The 22,695-nt window shown below is 47.1% G+C and overlaps 1 protein-coding gene across 1 annotated transcript in view; it reads right to left on the bottom strand.

Annotated features, from left to right (window-relative positions):
* Slc43a2 (solute carrier family 43 member 2) overlaps positions 1–22,695 on the bottom strand; it is a 46,597-nt gene extending 23,902 nt beyond the window's left edge. The window contains exons 1-4 of the mRNA XM_015501021.2: positions 22,553–22,695; positions 13,101–13,308; positions 11,553–11,608; positions 10,176–10,252 (exon numbers count right to left, since the gene is read on the bottom strand). Of these exons, the coding sequence (XP_015356507.1) occupies positions 10,176–10,252; positions 11,553–11,608; positions 13,101–13,308; positions 22,553–22,670 (459 nt within the window). The 5' untranslated portion in view covers positions 22,671–22,695. The remainder of the gene's footprint in view (positions 1–10,175; positions 10,253–11,552; positions 11,609–13,100; positions 13,309–22,552) is intronic.

Here is a 22,695-nt window from a genome sequence, read left to right as displayed (position 1 = left end):
TCTCATCAACTTAGCAAGACTTTTTCTCAAAAAAAAAAAAAAAAAAAAAAAGGGCTGAGAATGTGGCTCAGTATTAAGTGACCCAGGATTTAATCAATTCCTAGTAGAAAGAAAGAAAGAAAGAAAGAAAGAGAGCAAGCTGGGCACCGTGGCACACAACTGTAATTACAGAGGCTCAGGAGGCTGAGGCAGGAGGACAGCACATTCAAAGGCAGCCTCAGCAACTTAGTGAGATCCTGTCTTAAAATTAAAAATAAGGACTAGGGATGTGGCCCAGTGGCTAAGCACCCCTGGGTTCAATCCCTAGTACCAAAAACAAAAAAAGGAGAAGAAGAAGAACATAGCACTTATTTTGTTTCTGTGAGTAAGGTAGCTCTTTATTTATTTATTTCTGTAACACTTTTTCTAGTCTCCACTTAGTTGAAACCTTCAACAGGAAGTTTATATTTATGAGGCACCAACTTCACAGAAGTAAAGAGGTGATGGACAGGACTCACAAACAAGGTCCAACAGATGACTCCAAATGAGCAGTTTATTCTTTGGAGAATTGCTCATAAAGAGCAAAACACCTCTTTTCAGAAAATGAAAAAAAAGCTTTTCAGCACGGCACAGTGAATTATGCCAGTAATCCCAATGGCTTAGGAGGCTGAGGCAAGAGGATCCCAAGTTCAAGGTCAGCCTCAGAAATTTAGCAAGGCCCTACCAACTCAGCCAGACCCTGTCTCTAAATGAAATATTTTTTAAAGGGGCTGGGGGTGTGGCTCAGTGGTTAAGACACTGATACCTGATAAAGAACATGTATCCCAAATATAAAAATCCCAAATATACAAATAACTCATAAATTTTTAAAAATGGGCAAAAGATCTGAACAGATACTTCACAGGAGATATATGAATGGTAAAGAAGCATATTAAAAGATGCTCAACACCATGGGGGATTGCAAATTAAAACAATCAGATGCCATTCCACATCTATTAGGAAGATTGTAATCTGGAAAACTGACAATCCCAAATGCTGGCGAGGATGCAGAACAAGAGCAATGCTTGTTTGTGGCTAGCGGGAGTACAAAGTGACACACCCACTTTGGAAGCCACTTTGGCAGTTCTTACAAAGCTAAGCTGAGTCTTACTGGCAATTGGGCTCCTGCGTATTTACCAGCTGAATTTTCCTGGCTGAATTGAAAACTTATGTCCACATGAAAACCTGCACATGGATGTTAATGGTTTTATTCATAATCACCCCAACTTGGAACCAACCAGGGCATCCTGCAGTAGGTGACTGAACAAACCAACCTGTGGTATAGCTATGCAATGGAACACTATTAGGCAATAAATAAAAAAAAACAGCACTGGTAAGCCATGAAGACATGGAGGGAGCATATTGCTAAGTGGAAGAAGACAGCAGGGTTCCAAATACATGACATTTTGGAAAAGGCAAAAGTATAAAGATAGTAAAAAATTGATGATTGTCATGGGTTTGGGGTGGGAGAGAAGCATTAATACAAATTAGGAAAAGCATTAATACAAATTAGTACAAGGAATTCTTGTGGTTATGAAACTATCCTGAATTATAATTATAATGACAGACACATCATGATATTCACAAAACTATAGGAGGGTGTTAACAGAGAATGAATGTTAGTGTGAACTATGGACTGTATACAAAATACACTGATGCAAAATATTAATAATAGAGGAAATTGTATGTGGGGGATAGTAGGCATATAACTGTGTAATATCTGCTCAATTGTTCTGTTCTAAATGTAAAAATGCCCTGAAAAACAAAACAAAAAAAAGAACTAGAGGAGCTGGGTGCAGTAGCACATGAGGGTCTGTAATCCCAGCAGCTCGGAAGGCTGAGGCAGGAGGATCCCAAATTCAAGGCCAGTCTCCGCAAAAAGCCAGGTGCTAAGCACCTCAGTGAGACTCAGGGGTGGGAATGTGGATTAATGGTCAAGTGCCCCTGAGTTCCATCCCCAACACTCCCCCCAAAAAAATAAAATAAAGGACTAGAGGTGACCCTGGGTTCAATTCCTAGTACTACAATAAATAAATAGTGGGGAAAAGCATTTATTTGATTTCTAATGACTCTGAACATTTTTCTCCACCTCTAAAAAAAAAAAAAAAAAAAAATCCCTAATTTTCACTTCATTTGTCTTTTTACCCCCATGGGGATGTTAACCTTTTCTATTGATTTGTAGAGGTCCTTTTCACATTGAAGACATCCACAATTTATTAATATACTAAAGTATGTTTTCCTAATTTGTCGTTTAACTTTCTCTTTGAAGTTAAAAATTCATGGTGCTATCTACTTTTTTTTTGGGGGGGGGAAGTACTGGGTGTTGGACCCAGGAGGGCTCTACCACTGAACTATATCCCGAATTCTTTTTTATTTATCTTTTTTTTTAAATATATATTTTTAGTTGTTGTTGGACTTAATATTTATTTATTTATTTATATAAGTGCTGAGAATCAAACCCAGTGCCCCACACAAGTGAGGTAAGCCCTCTACCACTGAGCCACAACCCCAGTCCCTATTTTTTTTTTTTTGAAACAGGGTCTGGCTGAGTTGCTGGGACTGGCCTTGAACTTGGGATCCTCCTGCCTCAGCCTCCTGAGAAGCTGGCATTACAGGTGTGTGCACCACACTCAACAAGAATTACTTTTTAAAATGGTAATTCTAATTTGTGTTTTATCCTTTAGGCTGCTTCTCTCTCTCCCAAAACTATCATACTTGCCAGAAGAGATTTCTCTCACTGGCTGTGCCCTGGAGTAACCTGATTAGATTTCCTTACTATTAAGTAATAATAACATATATTAATAGCTACTATTTTTTTAATATTTTTTGGTTGAAGTTGGACACAATCAAAAAATATTAAAAAAATTTATTTCCCTTATTTATTTATTTTTTATGTGGTGTGAGGATCGAACCCAGGGTCTCGCATGTGCTAGGTGAACGCTCTACCGCTGAGCCCCAACCCCAGCCCCAATAGCTACTATTTTTAATACCTATTATCTTTAAAACTCTCAAAGCAACCTATAAGATAAATATTACTTATTCTTATTTACTGGGTACAAAACTTAAGAGTCAAGGCATTTCCTCAAACTGGCAAAGGCCAAATTTAGGATTCGATGCGGGGCAAGGAAATGGCAGAGCCACCAGGCAACCCTGCCTCTGGGAGCCTCCCGGGGCCCTGCCTGACACTCCCTTCAGTTGGGGCTCCAAGGCAGCTCTCCTCACTTCTCACGCCTCCTACATGTTTCCTGTTGAGCCTTCTGTCTGACTCTAGCCGAATGGAGATTTCTGACATCCCCTCAGGTGTTCCTTTATGACCCACCTGCCCCTGCCCTCACCTACCCTCGGCCTTCCTTGGTCGACCTCCCCCATGGTCCCGGGCCACACCACCAAGTGATCTGCATTTTCCTGTGGACTCCCGTTTCTCTTCAGGTCTGGTCTCTTCTCTAACTGGTCTGGCCGACCCCACTCGCTTGCTCACTCCTTCTGCCTCAGCCTCATCTCTGCTGCACACAATGGCTGCTCAGAGGCCGAGATAATGGAGTGGCGGCTGAGTGCTGAGCAGTGGCCTGGTGCGGCCTCCAGGGCCTGGCAGAGGGGAAGAAGCGGCTCCACTGCCAAAGAGGAAGCTGGAGCCGCGCTGCAGTGACAGATGCCAGGGGAAACACTCAGCAGAGGCTGTTTCCTGACTCACAAGCACAGTCACAGGTGGAGAGTGCAGACCCTTCTCCGGGCTTTGGGGGTCTTCTCACTGCCCCCTGCAGCCTCTGCCCTCCCAGCCTGGGCTACTGGATCTCACTGGCCACGGAAGCCTGTGATGACTCATTCTCTTTGGGCCCCTCAGCTGCACCATAAACAGTCCAGGCTATGTGACCTTCCCAGAGGGGAACACAGCAGCTGCAGGCAGCCCCTCCCTGGTGTTCTGGGCACAAAGCATGGCCACTGGACAAGCGTCCCAGAGGCCAGGGCCACAGGACTGCGTCCTCCTTGAAGGACTCTTAAGATGCCCAAGGTTACGTGTCTCTCTCCCTAGGATCCTCCACGGCAGGCCATGGGGTTGGTGACAGGCAGACCAAGGCCAAGTGTAGCTCCTGGCACTGGTTTTCCAAATCTCTGGCCTCTTGAGTCCACCAGCCCTGGAGAAACACCCTAGCTTTCAGAGAGATGCCACCCACAGTCTGGGTAGGCTCCAGAGCCAAGCAGTGGGTGGGGGCTGACACTCTGGCCCTCAGGCCCCTTGCAGAGGTGAGCCTTGTCCTCAAGTGGCTGAGGTACACACCCAGCATTCTGTACAACCTGTATAGGCCAGGATCCAGGTACCAGTCTGGACAAGCGGATTCAGCAAAGCTGGGCTGTTTCCTAACATAAACAATCCGGCGCCTCTCAGCACACATTGCTGAGAAGGTCCTTGTGGTCACCTTTCCGCTCCATTGCTGAAGGGTAGGGAAGGAAAACTGCCTTCCCCCAGTCATTTCCCTCCCTACCTGCCCGTTCTAGCTCTGTTGATGCCCCCGCTGCACTTTCTGTTCACCCCGGCACATGTCACGTGCTGGAGCAAACCCCTGAGGTGGAACCTCTGATGGGCAAATTCTTCCCAAACCAGTGGCAAGCAGCTGACTGCTTCAGGTACCCAAGGCACAGACAGAAATGGAGGGAGGTACAGAAGCCAAAATGGCCCCAGGCACCAGGAGTCCTGCCCCAGTGGCACCTGGGCTCTCCAGAGGGAGGCAGGAAGCACTGTGGGACCTTCCCCTGGCTACAGAATCGGGGTCCACTGAGCAAAAATGCTAAACTCCCATCTCCTCCCCAGGGCATGTGCTTCCTTGCCCTTCTCTCAGGTATTTGAAGAGGGATGTTTACTCCATTCTCTTCAAACTCTGAACCAATTCCCATGGGATCATTTCTTCCTCAGGTTTAAAAACCAGACTTCAATGAATCAAACAGGAAAAGCCCACAGAGAAATTTTTCCTGAAGGAGCCTGGCAACACTTTGTAACCCCTTTTCTGTGAGTGTTTCAGCCCAGAACTCCCCACCCCACCCGCACTGACAGGGGTGAGAGTAATGAAGTGGAAAAGATATGTTCACAATTTTGGCTGCATCTGCTCCCATCTCTAAGCAACCCAGGCCTTGGATTGAAGGGTGGTGGCCCAAAGACGCCACTTCAGTCACCCGGCTAGTGTTTGTGCTCTGGCCGATGAAGCGAGTTAAAGGGTTAGACAAATGCAACTCATTGAGCAAATAGACCAGAGTGTGCCACACCAGATGTCCAGGAGGAGGCTGGTGTTCCACACCACAGGGAGCATGCTGCACCCCTGGACTGGCCTGGCACCCTCCCTCCAGGATGCCACATGCTGCCCAGGACCCAGGCTGCAGTTGTAGGAATTTGATTTAGGAAGCTCCTAAAGGCAACCCTGAAGACTCCTTTGTCCCCAAAACAAGTCAGTCCTGGCTGTTGGACAGCTAACCTGTCACAGGCATAGTGTGCATCACATAATCCCAGCTACTTGGGAGGCTGAGGCAGGAGGATCTCAAGTTCAAGTCTAGCTTTGGCATTTAGCAAGATCATGTCACAAAAATAAAATTATAAAGAGTTGAGGATGTAGATCAGTGGTAGAGTGCTTGCCTAGTATGTGCAAGGCCCAGTACCCCACAGAAATCATCCATAAGCACAAACCTCTCAGGCTCTGTGGGGAGGGCGATCAGTCATCTCTTCCCAGATCAAGAGGAAAAGGCATTTTGCCAACTTGGGGCCCCCTCTCCACCAATGGGAGTAATTGGTTGTCTTTATTTAAACTATACCCTATGCCACACAAAACCCCCTGGGACTCAAAAAGTCCCCAAATTAGGATTTCCATGGCAACACATCGCCCCACATTCTCAGGTTGTCAAGGAGTGATTATCTATGGCCCTATCCATGGCAGTTGTAGGAATTTGATTTAGGAAGCTCCTAAAGGCAACCCTGAAGACTCCTTTGTCCCCAAAACAAGAACATGGGTGGGAGACACAAACAGAAAGCTCCATTGTGCTGCTAGCTCGGCATCTCTGGGAGCTGGTCCTGACAGTTCTGCTTTTTAAAGGCCTGGGCTGTGTCAGAATGAGATTCAGCTCTGCTCAGCAGAAGCCCTGGCCAGCCCAGAACACTGCCCAGCACCTCCAGCCTGTCCTCGCTGACCTGCTTCCCTTTCCCCATTAGGGGCTATTCTCAGGGGACCTCAGGTCTCCTGGGAGGCCTTGTAGAATGGAGGAGTGTCCAAGGAGATCCCTCCAGGCAGGGAGAGGAGTGTGTGTGTGAGACTTTCAAAGCGCCTGGAGAGCTGGTCTGTGCAATTAGAAGATGTGGGAGTGAGTAGAGGGTGTCAGCCCCCCTACCCTCAGGCAGGGAATAGTTCTGTAGCAGTTTCTTGGAGCCTCCAGACCAAAGGCTGCCAAACGTTTTCCATACAGGGCCAGACAGTAAATATATCAGGCGTTTCAGGCCATATGGTCTCTGTCACGACTGTCTAACTGCCACTATAGCACGAAAACAGCCGTACAATATGTGTACAAATAGGCATGGGGAGGTTCCAGTAAAACTTTGCTTATAAAAACAGGCAGTGGCCTCGATTTGGCATGAGGTGGTAGTTTGTTGACCTCTGCTCTAGATCCAAGAATGGGGACCTTAGCTGTCTGCCTCCCTAAAACATATCCCTGATAACCAAACACATTAAGTGATGAGCGGACAGTTTTCTTGACTGTTTGATACCTACCCTATGTAGGTGGCCTTTTATCTCCTCCCCATAGGAGGGAGAGCCAGGAGCTGACAGAGATGCTCCTGACACAATCATCTCAGCCTTCACACAGCCCTATGGGAGGATGAAGAGAGCAAGGTACACTCCCCTGGCCCAATGCCCCTAAGCAGCCTATACACAACATTTCCTTGCAAACAATTTCAAGGAAGTGCACAGCCCTCCTGAAACTTATTCATGAACTATGAAGAGGACTAAAAACCCTAAAGTGAGATCCCTTGCTCACTCAGAAAGAGCTAGCTCCGGGGCTGGGGATGTGGCTCAAGTGGTAGCGCGCTCGCCCAGCATGCGTGCGGCCCGGGTTCGATCCTCAGCACCACATACAAACAAAGATGTTGTGTCTGCCGATAACTAAAAATAAATAAATATTAAAAATTATCTCTCTCTCTCCCTCTCTCACTCTCTCTTTAAAAAAAAAAAAAAAGAGCTAGCTCCTTTGTATTTGAAAGAGCTCTTACAAAGCATTAAAAAAAAAAAAAAGGATAAAGAACTCTGCAGAAAAAAATAGACAAATGACACAAAGAAGCAATTCACACAAGACACAAATGACCAAGAGGTGAAGAATGCTGTCCCACTCAAAATTAAAGAAATTTTTTAAAAATCATGGTATAGTATCACTTGCCTATAATCCCAGTGACTTGGGAGGCTGAGGCAGGAGGATCAAGAGTTCAAACCGATGGGAGGGGAGGGGAAGGAGAAGGGGGGAATGGAAGGACAGCAGAATAAAATAGACATTATTATTGCTGTGGGTATATACATGACTGCATGACCAATGTAATTCTGCAACCTGTACACTCAGAAAAATGAGAAATTATATCCCATCTGATTCAAATGTATGTCAAGATCATTGTACTGTCATGTGTAACTAATTAAAACAAATAAAAAAAATGGAAAAAAAAAAAGAGTTCAAACCTACCATCAGCAATTTAGCAAAGCCCTAAGCAACTTAGTGAGACCCTGTCTCTATAAAATATAAAAAAGGGCTGGGGATGTGGCTCAGAGGTTAAGCACCCCTGGGTTCAATCCCTAACACAACACAACAAAATAAAATAAAATAGAATAATAAAAGAATATGGGCCTATTAGTTTCTTCTAAAAGTTTCTCGGACAACGACTTCAGAGTTCACTTTAAAGGCTTTGTTCAAGAGGACTCACAGTATGGTGCTTTTTATCATTTTTTTTTTGGCCACGCTGATGGACTGAACCCAGGACTTTGTGCATGCTAGGCAAGTGTTCTACCACTGAGCTACATTCCCAGTCTCTATTTATATTATGCTTTATTATGACAAACCATCTTTCTGCATTTTGGAACTTAAATTCCTCAAGTCCCAGGACCATCTCATCCTTCTATCCCTGAAGTTCAGACCTGCCATAACAGAGGCCCAGCGTGACTAAAACAATGGGGGTGATGCCAGGTTTTTATTTTTCATCTTGATGAAAGGGCTGGTGGTTTTCACACTATCCAAGAACAAACAGATCCATGACTCCTGTTTCACAATTTACACAACTCAGTGGAATGTGTGTACTTCTGATAGTGCAAACATATTTCTCACAGTTTCGACATTTGTTTTCCTCTGAGGATTTGAGAGAAAGGAAATGTATCTATTTTTCTTTTAAATTTACCTGCTTAAAAAAATAAAAATTAAAAAGGCCCAAAATAGTACATAGTAAATCTCCCTGGCACCAGCTGAAGCAAAGCAATCAAGGCCCCATATTTATGTGTGACACATACCCCCACACCCAGAGCATGCCCTGTGCCAGGTTCTTCTCACCTGACACCAACTGCAGTGAACTTTTCATGTCTATGAACCTAGGCAAAGACAGTTCATCCTCCTCATCAGGACAGAGCTAACAAAACAAAGTAGAGGAAGGGTGCACAGAGAAGAAACTGGGCCTGGCCTTTGATTCACACAGCCGGAAGGTGGGTCACAGGGATGCCAACACCTTTCAAGATCCTCCCCCAAACCGAAAATCCCCAGCATTCCCTCAAAGCAAAACAAGGGCCCTTCAACAGCGTGATTCCTGACTCACTGGAACAAAGAGAAATGAGAGAAAAGAGCACACTGCAAATAATAATGGTAGGTATTATACACTAAAAGCTTTTTCATGGGTGAACTGAAGCAGGTGAGATTTCCCTGTTGGAAAGAAGTCTCTCTGAAGAGTCTATCACCCTTACTTCTTTCCCAGGGGCCAGCTCTGAATAGCACTCTTGCCAACCAAAGAGAGCTCCCTTCTCTCTGGGGAAGACTTTTTCGTTCTTTCTTTTTCTTTTTCAATATATATATTTTCGTTGTAGATGGACACATACCATTATTTTATTTATTCATATACAGTGCTGACGATTGAACCCAGTGCCTCACGAGTGCTAGGCAAGCGCCCTACCACTGAGCTACACTCCCAGCCCTTTTTTGTTCTTCCTGTTTTCTGGGTTTCTTTCACCTGCACCTTTCTTCATCCCCCATCTCAAAAAGAAGCACATTTTGTGGCACCCTGGTGCTCCCAAGAAGGGGTTATTCAGCATCCTGTGGATATGTCTCCCTCCAGTCAGGCTGTCTGTGCCCTGGCACTTGGAAAACTAAGAGGAAGGCCCAACAGGTACTCCTCTGAGTTTTTCATTCAATTCTAGAGAAAGGCAAAGACTGGGACTGGGGCAGTCCCAAGGGAGGTTTGTGTTTGGGTTGCACAGTTAGCCAGAGCTCCTGGACACCCTGGAGGTGGTAACCATGGAAAATAGAGGAAAAATGGGTGACATCTCTTTTTCTACTTGATCCTGTCTTTCCTGGGCACATGGCTAGTAAATTGCTTCCTCAGACCAAAGCCAAGGCCAGAAGGTAGGGGAGCCCTGCCCTGCTGTCTTCAGGACCTCCCAGCTTGGGAAGCCATGACTACATTTGTTGTCAGGCCACTGCACCCAATGCCTCCACTGCTTGGGATGTCCAGGCATATGTAGACAAATGGATGGCAAAGAGGAAGAAACAAAGCTAGCTCAAATTCATAAGCAGGGCTGGAGATGTGCTCAGTGGTAGAAGCACTTGCCAAACATGCAAGAGGCCCTGGGTATAACCACCAACATCCCCCCCCCAAAAAAAAAAAAAAAAAAACAGCCCAGCATGGTAGTGCATGCCTGTAACCCCAGCAACTTAGGAGGCTGAGGTAGGAAGATTGAAAGTTCTAGGTCAGCCTGGCAACTTAGAAAGATCCTGTCTCAACAACAAAAAAGGGATGGGGATATAGCTAGTGGTAAAGCACCTCTGGGTTCAAACCTCAGTACCAAAATAAAGAAAGAAACAAATAAGTGAAAAAAGGTCACAAGCAGATTACTGAACTAGATACTAGATATCTTAAAAAAAAAAAGAAAAGAAAAATGAGTACTTACCGTTAATGAGGTGAAGGTCATGCACATCCCACCAAAGCCATTCAAAGCCAGGGCGATAAAGATGAGGACTGAGAGAGCTGCAGGGAAACAGAGGCATAAGCAGGAAAGCACAGCTAAGGTCCAGGGAAGCCAAGGCCCAGCCCAGTGCCCCACTCAGATAGGCTTCTAATAAATGCAGGCTGGACAAAGGGTTAGTGCCTAATACCTGGGGAGCCAGAGCGGCCTCTTCCTCCCCCTGCTCCTCTTGCCTACCTCACAGAGCTTGAGCTCTTCTTACAAAAGGTAAACATCTATCCTCTTTTCTCCATTAACTTAGCAGCAAGCATGAGGCCTAAAGGCACAGCTTCAAAGAAACGAAAAATCTAGGTTCCTGAAAACCAGTAGATAAGCCTGGTTAAAACTCTGATAAGGTGGCCCACGCCTATAATCCCAGCGGCTCAGGAGGCTGAGGAAGGAGGATTGTGAGTTCAAAGCCAGCCTCAGTGGGGTAGGGAGGGGGAGTGTGGGAGGAATAGATGACCTCTAAAATGACACATAGTAAATGACACATAGGGCAGAGGGGTGGGAGGGGAAGGGAAGGGGTATGGGGTTAGAAATGATGGTGGAATGTGATGGACATTATTATCCAAAGTACATGTATAAAGACACAAATGGTGTGAATATACTTTGTATACAACCAGAGATATGAAAAATTGGGCTCTATATGTGTAATACGAATTGTAATGCATTCTGTTGTCATATATACATTTAAAAAAAAAATTCGGTCTCAGCAAAAAGCGAGGTATTAAGCAACTCAGTGAGACCCTGTCTCTAAATAAAATACTAAATGGGGATGTAGCTCAGTGATGGAACGCCTGAATTCAATCCCCGGTACCCTCCCTCACCCCCCCAAAAGAGACATAAAATTCAGGTCAGATTTTTGCTGCTTGTTCTAAACATTTTTTAATCAATAGCTCCATCTGAATAAAGATGGGGAACAGGTGGCTTCTAAGCCACCCTTAAAGTACTGGCCTGAGCTGCCTGAGAGGACTCAGCTCATGACTTCTATACATACAGAGGACCATGTCCCTGCAGCTGGCCTGGCTCTTAAAGCTTATCTCTCAGGGTGGCATCAGTGAGGCCATCAGAGACTAGCCTGTGATGAGATGGGAGCTTCACACTCAAGGAGCTCCTCTCAAATTTCCTTTTAGGATGATAACTTTCTTACCTGGCTGCCCATCTGAGATAAGGAACTAAGTAAAGCCCTAATAGGTAGTCCCTCTAACTTCAGCAGGGAGCACCAGGACCAGAAGCATCAATGCATAGATGGGCCAGGGAGCACCTCTGGACAATCTCTCCCCAGTCCCTGAAAAAAGGGTGGAGGAAAGGCAAACTCACAGTTTGGGTTACTGGCTCCATATGCAATCAATAAGCAGGAGACAGCAAAGCAGGCACTAAAACCAAACAGAAAGAGTATGTTATTTATTATTATATTACTGATTGTTATTATTATACATTGTTATCCTTTGGGGGTATTTACTATGTGTCATTTTAGAGCACTAACAATCATCATTTAATCTGATTTAACAATTCCGAGGGCTGGGGTTTTACCCAGTAGTAGAGTATATGCTCAGCCTAAATGAGGTCCTGGATTCAATATCCGGGAGAGAGGGGTGATTCTGAGAATAACTGGCCCAAATTTTCTTAAGAGGAAAATAAATCTCGGAAGGAAGGAAGGAAGGAAGGGAGGGAGGAAGGAAGGAAGAAAGGAAAACAAATTTCTCCAAGTGTCCCATCTTTTAAGAGGCTAAGCTGGAATTGAAGCCCCAAACCAGATTTTATAAACACCACTGTCCTGCTCCTGCCACTCCTAGACCCCAGAGGGCCAATGCTCTGAAACAGAGGATACAATTCATTCCTCAGGTTCCTGAGCCCATTCAGCCAGGGTCAGACAGACCCCACTGGGCAGGGCACAGATGACAGATGACTGACTGACTGTGCCAGATTCCTTGTCACTTGACTCTATCCTGGCAATCGATGCCTCTTCAGCCTCAACGAGCAAATGGAAGTGATCTCCCAGCACCCCCCTCATGGTTATGGGCCTTGCCCACTACAAACCAGTGCCCTACAAGGTGATCATTCACAGGGACAACTGGATTGGGGAGGACCCTGGCCAGCTAGGGCCAGCTAATATGAACTTCCTGAGTCTGAGAGATGGAACTTTATACACTAGAGATACATACCCCAGGGGGTGCACAAGATGATCCACGAGGGTGCTTATCTATTGGGACTTCCATTTTCCGATTTTTAATGTCATTCATTTAAATTAATTAATTAATTGTATTTATTTTCTATTTTTTGTATTGCTAGGATCAAACCCAGTACCTTGCACATGCTAGGCAAGTATTTTACCAGTGAACTCCACTCCCAGCCCTTATAATTTTGTACATGTATTTTAAAGCATATAAAACTAAGAACAGCGTTATGTGGGCTGGGGGCTATTGCTCAGTAGTAGAAGGCTTGTTTAGCATGGATGAGATCCAGGGTGCAACCCCCAGCACTGCAAAGAACAACGAAAAGAATGATACGTGTGTATATCATTTGGAACTGATGTGCTTATATTGTACATGTTCAAAATCTTTTCTTCTGAAAAACGTGTTTTCAATGACAAGCAATTCCAGATCCTCCCAGGTAGGCCAGGGTCCTGTGCTTGCTCAATGCAGTACTGGTGAACTATGAGGATCACAGTACCTAATGATTCAGTGTCAGATGAGTAGGATCCCGCTGTGGGAAGGCGTTTAGGGAGTGCATACATCAGTGCATCTCACAGCAGGTTCTAGGATTCCATGGTGCACCTGACAGCACATTTCAGGATTCCCTCCAGCAGGGAATGCAGTCCAGGACGTCCACCTGCCCACCCTCTTCCCTCAAGGAACCTGCACTGACCTGCCCAGCAGCCTGAGCTTCCTCGGACCATACTTGTCCATGATGATGCCCAGGGGCAGGGTGATGGCACTGAGCAGGAAGGAGCCCACGGTGAAGGCCAAATTTAGAATCTCGTCCTGAGCCTTGCAGCTGAGCCAGCCATTCATCCAGCTCACCTCCTCGTGTTCTGGTGCTGCGGTGCTCCCCACTGTGCCATTGGTGACATTTTCTGAGTAGGCAGAGGAAAGGAACATGACAGGGAATCCCAAAGTTCAGAAGAAAGGGTCATGGCAGAAATTCCCAAAGATCAGAGGGAGAGATGCATGTTCAGTCACCCCAGTGGGATATCAGAGCTGGCTTTGGGTCCCTGGAGGATCCCAGTGACCCCTACAGCAGGCTTGGACATCCATTTGGCCCAAGATCCCTAAAGCAATAATGCAGAGGTTCTTAACTTTTGTAGGATCATAAACTATTCAAAGAATTCAATAAAGAAAACTATGCAGCCAGGTGTGGTGGTGTACACCTGTAGTCCCAGTGGCTCAGGGGGCTGAGGCAGGGGGATCTTGAGTTCAAAATCAGAATCAGCAACTTAGTGAGGCCCTAAGCAACCTAGCAAGACCCTGTCACAAAATAAAAAATAAAAAGGGCTAGGGATGTGGCTCAGTGGTTAAGTGTCTCTGGGTTCAATCCCTGTACCAAAAAAGAAAGAAAATAAAATATTGTCCAGAGTTTTGGGGACACCCATGAATCCCAATTAGGAGTCCCATTTCAGAGTATCCTATACTCTGTGACAGTAGATCTTGGGACCCAGCCTTGGCTGGGGTCCCCATACTAACTAGAACCTTTTCAGCAGCTTTGTTCAGCTAGCCTGGAGGCAGAGCCTAGACTCTGGAAGGACAAGCTGCTGGTCTCACTATAATGCCCTGGTTCCCCTCAGTTCGTATGGAGAGACTGGGCCTGCTTGCCTCCTTTGTTGGCAAGTACAATTGGCATCTCAAACATACAACCGGCCATATGCCATCTCTTCCTCCTGGAAAAGCGTAAGCTACTACATAATAGCATCTAACTCTAGAGTTTTCAAGATGATCAATGAGAAAGTATACATACACTTAGGAAAGAGCTTTTTAAGAGTCCACAGTTCTCTGCTTTCACTTGCTGAGGAACACATCTTTCTTATCTCACTGGGGTTACTGTACTGCTGTCCCCCTTGACCACACCCAGACTCTGTTGGGTGCTGAGCCCCCAAACTGGTGTGTTAGCCACACCTGTGTTGTAACTTCAGCCCTTAAGGACCCCCTCCAAAGTCCACCCAGCACCCAAACAACACAAAAAGGGAGGAAAAAGTGCCGTGGCAGCTAAGGATGGAAAGACAGGGGCCAAGCTGAGAATGCAGCTGAGGAACTCCTTGTCAGGACTGCTAGTCAAGAGATGCTGACTACTGTGCAGGAGCAGGGGCAGACTGATTAGCTGTGAGGTTACGCTGGAGAGTCAAGGAAAATCTCGCTCAGATAACGGCCTGCCTCCCAATTGCAGCCCTCTGGCGCCAGGGTTATAAAGCTGAGGTCTGCAAAGGCTTGCCCAGGCCTCTTGGAGTTGCCCCAAGGTCACTGAAAAGAAAGCACCTGGGGTGATTCATGCCCCAGACAACCTCTGACCAATAAGCCCTGTTGGGGGCATGTTGAGATGGCAGTGCTGGAACCTGGCTTCAGGGTTCCAATTTTGGTCCCTTTACTTCCTACTCTATAACCTTAGAGAAGTGATTTAATTTTGCTCTGTGTCTCAATTTCCTTGACTGTAAAATGGCCATAATATATCATCTACCTCTAGAGTTTTCAGGAAGATCAATGAGAAAGTCCAGACAGCGTTCTAGAGCTCACACAGGCATAGAAAGTGTTCGTAACAACCAAAAGATGGGTGCACGCCTATAATCCCAGGGGCTGAGGATTCTGAGGCAGCAGGATCACGAGTTCAAAGCCAGCCTCAGCAATTTAGCGAGGCCCTAAGCAACTCAGCGAGACTCTGTCTCTAAATAAAATATGAAAAAGGACTGGGGATGTGACTCAGTGGTTAAGTACCCCTGGGATCCATCCCCAGTACCAAACAAAAACCCCCCAAATGTTGTTTTTATTCTTACTGGAGGCTGGGGGGGGGGTAGGGGTAATGGTGCAACTAACTGCCTAGCAGCAGAGCTGGTCACAGTGACAGGAAACCACAATTCTATAACTGCACGTGGGGTGGCTTGAATAGGTGTCTAATCTCCCACTGGGCTGTGAGCCCTGAGGGCAGGACTGTGCTCGGGTTACTTCTGGTTACCCCTGGTCCCAGCACCTCACTAGGCTCTGGCCACAGAGGTTGTTTACTGAATGAATGAAAACAATGGAACTGGATGACAACAGTCAAAAGGATCAAGAGAGGAAAGGAAATAGGACTTGCAGAACCAAGTCAAAGATAGAGGGGATTTAGTGAGATTACAGGCACAAAGTTAACTCCCTGAAACCACAGAAACAAAACCTAACAAGCCAGAGCCCTGCCCCTGCCACTTTCTCTCAGTTTTCTACTGAGTACACCACCCCAGCAGCCAAAATTCATGGTGAGGTCCCCTGAGCCTGTTAGGATGCAGAATAGTTTTAAGCCACTGGCTCGCACACCACGGAGCAGCTCCTGGAAGGCTGAGTTGCCACACAGGTGGGTGCTGGTTTCAGGTGTCAGCTCTTCGAGCAGCAACAGGAACTGGACCTGCGGTGGAGGGACAGGGCCACCACATGCAACAACCATTTCCAGCTCAATGTGCGAATATGAGCAAATCAGCATGGATGGGACAGAGTAGTCAGTAGCAAGCATGCCCCAGGGCCTAGACTGCCAGTCTGTGAGACCTGGTCATGGTCATGCATGGTCAGGGGCCAGTTGCTGCACTTGGGGATGTGGGAAATTTCAGGGCCTGAGGTCCATAGGATCTGCAGCTATAGGAAGTCATGGGGGAACAAGGAGCAGGGGGGCAAGGCATCACTGCCCACAAGGAGAGAACTAGCCCCCAACCCCCAGTACCCTCAGAGAGGAGCCACAGCTGGATCCCTAAATCCATGACTTCCCTCAGCAAGAGACAAGAGATGGGACGGGTGTGGCTGTGCACACCTGTAATCCCAGCAGCTCAGAGATTGAGGCAGGAGGATCACAAGTTCAAAGCCAGCTTCAGGAATTTAGCAAGTCCCAAAGCAACTTAGTGAGACCCTGTCTCAAGATTTAAAAAAAAAAAATGGCTTGAGGATGTGGCTCAGTGATTTAATGCCCCTGGGTTCAATTCCTGGTACCAAAAAGAAAAAAAAAAAAAGAAAAAGAAAAAGAAAAAAGAAAGAAAAGAAAAAAAAAAGAGGGAGAGAGATAAGAGATGGAAGATAAAATCCCAAGGCACTGGATAGGGGTATCTCTCTGTAGTGGAATTGCTCACCCAGCATGAGTGAAACCATGGGCTCAATCCCTTAGATTCAATCCCCAACAAACAAAAAATCCCAAGGCAGTCTCCCTGACATGTTAGGTGTGGGCATAGGAGTAGAAGCATCCTAAATTGTTTAGAGATCTGAATAACCCAGTAGCTAGACAAGGGGCCCCCCAAGGAGAGGGGCTAGGGATGAGGTGAGGGTATGTCCTTCCCTCTTTCATCCTAGAGCATCACAGAAAAGGGACCTGCACTTTGGGCCACCAGCCTTCTTTTCTTAAACAAATCCCTGCCAATGGGCCACCTGGCCCTCCGCTCCCCTGCCTCAGGCAGTAAAAAGCCCAATGCCAGATGAGCCTGGCAGTTGGGGGACTTAGTGGCCTCACTTGCCTGCCCAGGGAGCAAAGCAAGAGGATCCTTGTTCCTGGAGGGAATTAAACCTTCTGTGATTCCAGGAGCTTTGTTGGCAGTAAACAGCCCACATGAATAATCTCAGCCCCAACAGATGCCCGAAACACCATCACACGCAGGCTATCAGGAGAGAGATAAACAGATCAGCACCCAGGAAGTGCCAAGCCCCAGGGTGCCGCCCTGGTCCCAGCCTAGATCTCAGCCCCCACCCAGACCAGCCTATGGGGTGCCTCACCTGCACCTGTTTATTAAACAGATGCCTCCTCAGTGGGTGGCCAGAGTGGCCTAGCCCAGCTGAGGAAGGTGAACCAAGGAGACAGGCAAGCAGTTGGTATGGCAGAATGTGCGGATGACAACAGGATGAAGGCCACTTAGGAGACCCAGGGCCAAGAAAGAGAGAACAATGCCCTGCACTGTTGAGCCCAATTCAGAAGACACACAAACAAAATCTTCAAAGAAAAAGCTGGGGAGGAAAGAGGGAGCTATGACCCTACTCAGGCTCCCCTAAGTCTCCCTGGGTCAAAGTGGCTCCTTTCCCTTTTGCCCCAGTGAAAGAAAGAAAGTGGCAAGCCTGCAGAGCAGCTCCTCAGATGATGCTTGAGGGAGCCAAGGAGCTCGAGGCTGGTGGCCCTCTGCACTCCTGGGGTCAGCCTCTTCTCTAGCTGGCTGCTTTCTTCTTCTTCTTCTTCTTTTTTTTTTTTTTTTTGGTACCAGGGATTGAACTCAGGGGCACTCAGCCACTGAGCCACATCCCCAACTCTGTTTTATATTTTATTTAGACCACAGGGTCTCACTGAGTTGCTTAGCACCTCAATGTTGCTGAGGCTGGCTTTGAACTCGCGATCCTCCTGTCTCAGCCTCTGGAGCTGCTGGGATCACAGGCACGCGCCACCATGCCCGGCTGACTGGCTGCTTTCTGAGCCCCCCTCCAGTGTGGGATGCCTGGGCAGCCCTGTTTTGACGGTACCTGCCCTGGGATCTCCTGTCTCCAACCCTTAGTCTATCCGGCAACAGGAAGCATCATCTCAGTCTAGCAGGAGAGATGTGGGTGAGAGGTCAGCTCAGTCACAGAGCAAACAAGAAGCAGGACGTTCACTCAGAGGGCAGAACCCCCTTGGTATAGTCATGGCAGTAGCAGCCTCCTTCTGCAGAGGGCCTGTGTGCGCTGGCCACAGAGTTCAGGGGTATTCAACCCCTGGGTCATTTAGCGCCCTCCCACTCTCACCCCATATTCCTTCCACATGACTCTATGGGGAGTTTCAGCACAGGTCAGTCACTGGCAGAGGGTCTTGGGAGAGGCTGGACTTGAATGCAGGCTGTCAGAACCCAAAGCTCTTGCTCTTAACTTTTGGGCTATGCTGATGCTGTCCTCTTGGGTTAGTGGCAGCCTGTATCTCAGGAGAAAATGCTGAAAGAATGGAACTGGGAAAAACCTGTCACACAGTGTCGGGCAATACCAGGTGTCCCTCCATGTTGTCTAGTGAGACCTAGTGGTGTACACCTGTGATTCCAGCTCCCTGGGGGGCTGGCTGAGGCAAGGAGTCCAAGGGTTCAAGGCGAGTCTAGATAACTATTCAAAATAAAAAAGTAGCTCAGTGGCAGAGTACCTGCCTAGCATGCATGAGATCCTGGGTTCAACAATCCCCACACACACACTACACACACACACACACACACACACACAAACACACACACACACATATATATACACACCCAAAATCTCCTAGGAGGTCACTGAAAGCCAACCCCAGGCTGTTAAATCTTCATGGACTACCAAGAAGCCAGAGGAGGCCAACAGATACAGGGAAGAGAAATCAGGTCATGAAATGAGGAGGAGGAAGGTTGGGCTGCTGCTAGCCAAGGGTCCTAACTCTTCTCTGTGACACACCCTGAGGCTGTGTGCACCAATTTCTAACCCCTCTTACTGGTTCTAATGGGATTGTCTTAAAAATTCAAAATAAACCAGGAATGGGCTGGAGGTGTAGCCCAGGTAGAACCCTTGCCGGCTTGTGTGAGGCCCTGGATTCCATACCCAGCACTGTAAAACAACAACAAACAAACGAGTGAGAAAAAAGTAAAAACAGTTGCATACACAACGATAAAAGTGAAAGGTTAGCTGGGAGTGGTGGCACATGCCTGGAATCCTAGTTACTCAGGAGGCTGAAGCAGGAGGATTATAAATTGGAGGCCAGAATGGGCAACGTAGTAAGATATTGCCTCAAAATAAAAAGTAAAAAGAGTTGGGGATGTAGCTCCATGGTAGAATGCCCCAAGTTCAATCCCAGTAACACACACAAACACACAAACTATACATGTGTGCAAGTGCAAAATGTTAGACTGTTGAAAGATGTCAACCACTGGCCTGTGGATATGTAAGAAGCTCATAAAAACAGAGGGCCCTAAAGCAGCAGGGGACTCTCCTGTCCACATCTGTACCCCCACTTGGCCAGGTGGGGACCAGGGCTGGCCCTGCTTCCCTGAAGGACAGCAGTCTTTCTGCCCTGTTCCCTCCCACCACAGGCACAGCAGCCATGTAGTCAAGAGCTCAGAACCTAGGTCTGCCTTCAGGTTTATGGCTGGGTGGTTCCTTCCTCTAGCAGAGGCCATGAAGATTTCCACCTTCACAGCCCTCATTCCACCCAACACCCAGCACCCAGCACACCCTCCACAATTCCTAAAAGCTCCGAAGAGTCCCCCCTCCTCCACTTCTATGGCTTCTTCCTTATAAAAAACCAAGTCTCCCAAGTGACCTCCCAGACCCTACAAACTCTGATGTCTCCCCACATCACTAGCCTTCTGCTGTCCCAGCCTCTCCTTTCCTCCAAGATGTGGTCTGCCCCAGGGCTCCCTGACTCCTCCTCACCCTTCAGGTTTCCTCTTTAACACCGGAGAAGCTTCCTACCAGATCACAACCAAATTCCCATCATTGATTTCACTCTCAGCACCCTGTGCTCCATGGAGTCTGGTTCTCATGAGTTGCTCATTCTGCACCCCCAGTACAGCACCTCAATAAATGTTTACTAATGTGTGGTTGGTGAAAAAGGAGACTGAACTTCCACAGGTAGCTCCATCCTGCTGAGCTGACCCTGTCAAAGTGGGCCACTGTACAACCGAAAAAACAAAGAAAGAGGTCGGTGTGGGTGGCTATGGTGTCCATCTAGAGGCTAAAAGGACCCAACATTGGGAAAGTCCCACTCTTCCCAGGATGGGAAACTAACTGGTCTTCTGTCCACATCAGGGGTTTTAAGGTGGTATTCAGCTGCCGACATCTGCCTGGTGGATATTACACCAAGTTCATCCAATTCCCAGCCCCAGCCCTGTCACTTCTGATTGTCTGGTGGGCAAGGCAAAACAAGTTGAGGGACAAAAGAGAATTCCTTCTCCCACCTCACCAAGCTGGAACCCAACACCGTGTCCATAGCCAGATTCTGGCTGGAGTCCCAAATAAAGGTTCCCGGAACCTTTTAACAGGTTCAGGTAAATTTTCTTTAGAGAACAAACTCCAACTTCAGTCCTGAAAGCAACAAAAAAGCTGAGAAATTTGCAACTCAATGAGCTGCACACTGGTCAACTCTTCAAGTCTAAATAAATTCAGTAAATGGCCTTCTCTACAATGCAGCCAACCACCAAGTTTGAAAATGTTAGGCCTGAGTGGAAACCTTGACCTTAACTTTGCCAGGCACTCCCAGTTAAACGAAGCACAAGGGTTTCTGACTCTGAAAGGTTACAGGGACTCCAAGATGCAAGGAGCAGGGAGGCCAGGGAGATAAGTTGTGAGGAATCAGCAGGCTTCCCCCAGGAGGATGCTAGGTCAGCGGGTTTGCCAGATAATCAGAAAAACCAAAATCAGATGCAGGAGCAAAGAAACAGGATAAGAAGTTGATGTTCAACCCACAATCCTGACCCTTCACCTTCACTTTGGTGTGTAGGAATAACCTGTCGTCAAGTCTCTCAAGGACTTAAATACCAACTCAGCACTGTGTTGGCACAATCTCTGGGACTCCTCCCACTGAAAGGAAAGAAGCCAAGGCTGCAGGAGGAATGAAGTGACCAGCCCCATGCTGCCAATACCATAAAATAAATCAGTGAACAATCTGAGAAAAAAAAAAAAACAAAACTAGTATCTGACCTTTCTCACACCACAGTGGGGTAAAAAATCTGACTGCAACAGTCTCTGGTCTGGATGAGTTACTAACAGCTTTGTCAAAGGATGATGATTTTCGTGTGTGTTTAAAACCCTCTCTGTACCCTCAAAGAGAGGAAGAGGCAAACAGTCCAACCTGTTCCTTTCAGAAGAGTCATTAATCTCCTAACATCTCTAGGGCAAAACAGAAAGCTTGTTCAGAGAACAAGGTCTGACTCTCCCATCTCCCAAGATTTCTTGCTGATGTGGGGAAAGGCCTGCCAAGAACCCTTAGGCTATTAGGAAATACTTTTGAGTGGCTAAAGGCTAAAGGTTGGTTATAAATGATATACTTTCTGTCCTCTTCTAGGCAGCCTCTGCATTCCCTCCCTTTCTCTTGCCCTTAACTTCTGCTAATTCTCCATAGACACTCAGACACTCAGGAATATTCTGGACAGATCAGAGAAGAGAAAGAGGGGGGATCTGAGACAGGGTTACAGGCAGTGCAGGCTGGTCCAAATCTTTCTCTTCCTGCTAAAAACAAAAGAAGCACTAGTGGCAATGCTGAGGGCACAAATCTAGGATATCTCCATCAGAAGGGGCTCAAGCACTGGAGAGAGACATTATGTGAGTTCAACTATTATGCAGCCTCTGTTGGGATAAGGAGAAGGTAGAGGGAAGCATTTCCTAACACAGTTGTCTAAGAAGGAAGGTAGAAATTGGGAGCTTCTTTGGCTGAACCTATTGATCTGTAGCAATTAAGGTGGGAAGGTATGACCTTAGGGGAAGGGGCAGAGGACAGATTTCATGTACTGCAAGCATCCTCAGCCTGCCTTCTGCAACACCAATGGTGAAGCAAAGAGAAGGGAGCAAACCTAGCATCGTTTCTATAAATGTCCCCCTTCCTCTTCCTCCCCATGGGGTTGGAAGGCCACTGAGATGTTCTCATAGCCCGTGGGAGGAAGTGGCCTTTGGAGAATCATAAAGCAGCAAAAATAGACAAGAAATTGTATCCGGCAAGCCCGTAGAAGACTCCATAATGGCCTGACTGAAAAAAAAAAAAAAATCTAGATTCTAGATGAAACCTCCTTGGGGTGGAGGCAAAGCCACTTCCTCTCTCTCGCTGCACCCCAGCCCCTAAATCAGGAGTTCCTCTTTCTCATAACCACGGAGCAACATGTTTATTGCAAGGCCAGCAATGTTCCAGGCACAGAGAGGACATAAGTCCAGTTCCTAGCTAGTAGAAAAAACTCCTGGATGTGAGAGTTTTGGGTCTCCAGCATGGGCAAATAAAAAGATTGGTCTGAGCCTCAGTTTATTCATCCATGAAACGGGAAAATAATAATACGTACCCAGCAGAGCTAGGTTAGGATCAAATGGGCCTTTTGAAACCCGGGACGCTCTGCGCAGCGAGGGGGGCATTGCTGGCCAGGTCTTCACTACCATCCGCCCTCTCCCAAAGACCCCACTCCAGGAACCGTACCCAGCCCAAGGCGTCCATCTCACCTGGTTCAGTACATAGGTAGGAGTAGAAGCCCTCCGACTTCAGCATGATGAGCAGAGAGCCCCAGCCCAGGAGGACTGCCGAGAAGAGGAGGTTTTCCAACACCGCGGTGCAGGCCATCCACCAGCGGCGCCGATGGGCAGTG

This window comes from Marmota marmota, unplaced genomic scaffold, assembly GCF_001458135.2.
Source record: "Marmota marmota marmota unplaced genomic scaffold, marMar, whole genome shotgun sequence".
NCBI classification, from domain to species: Eukaryota; Metazoa; Chordata; class Mammalia; order Rodentia; family Sciuridae; genus Marmota; species Marmota marmota.
The sequence above is the reverse complement of the archived record's forward strand: the minus strand, read 5'-3'. Positions and strand labels throughout refer to the sequence as shown.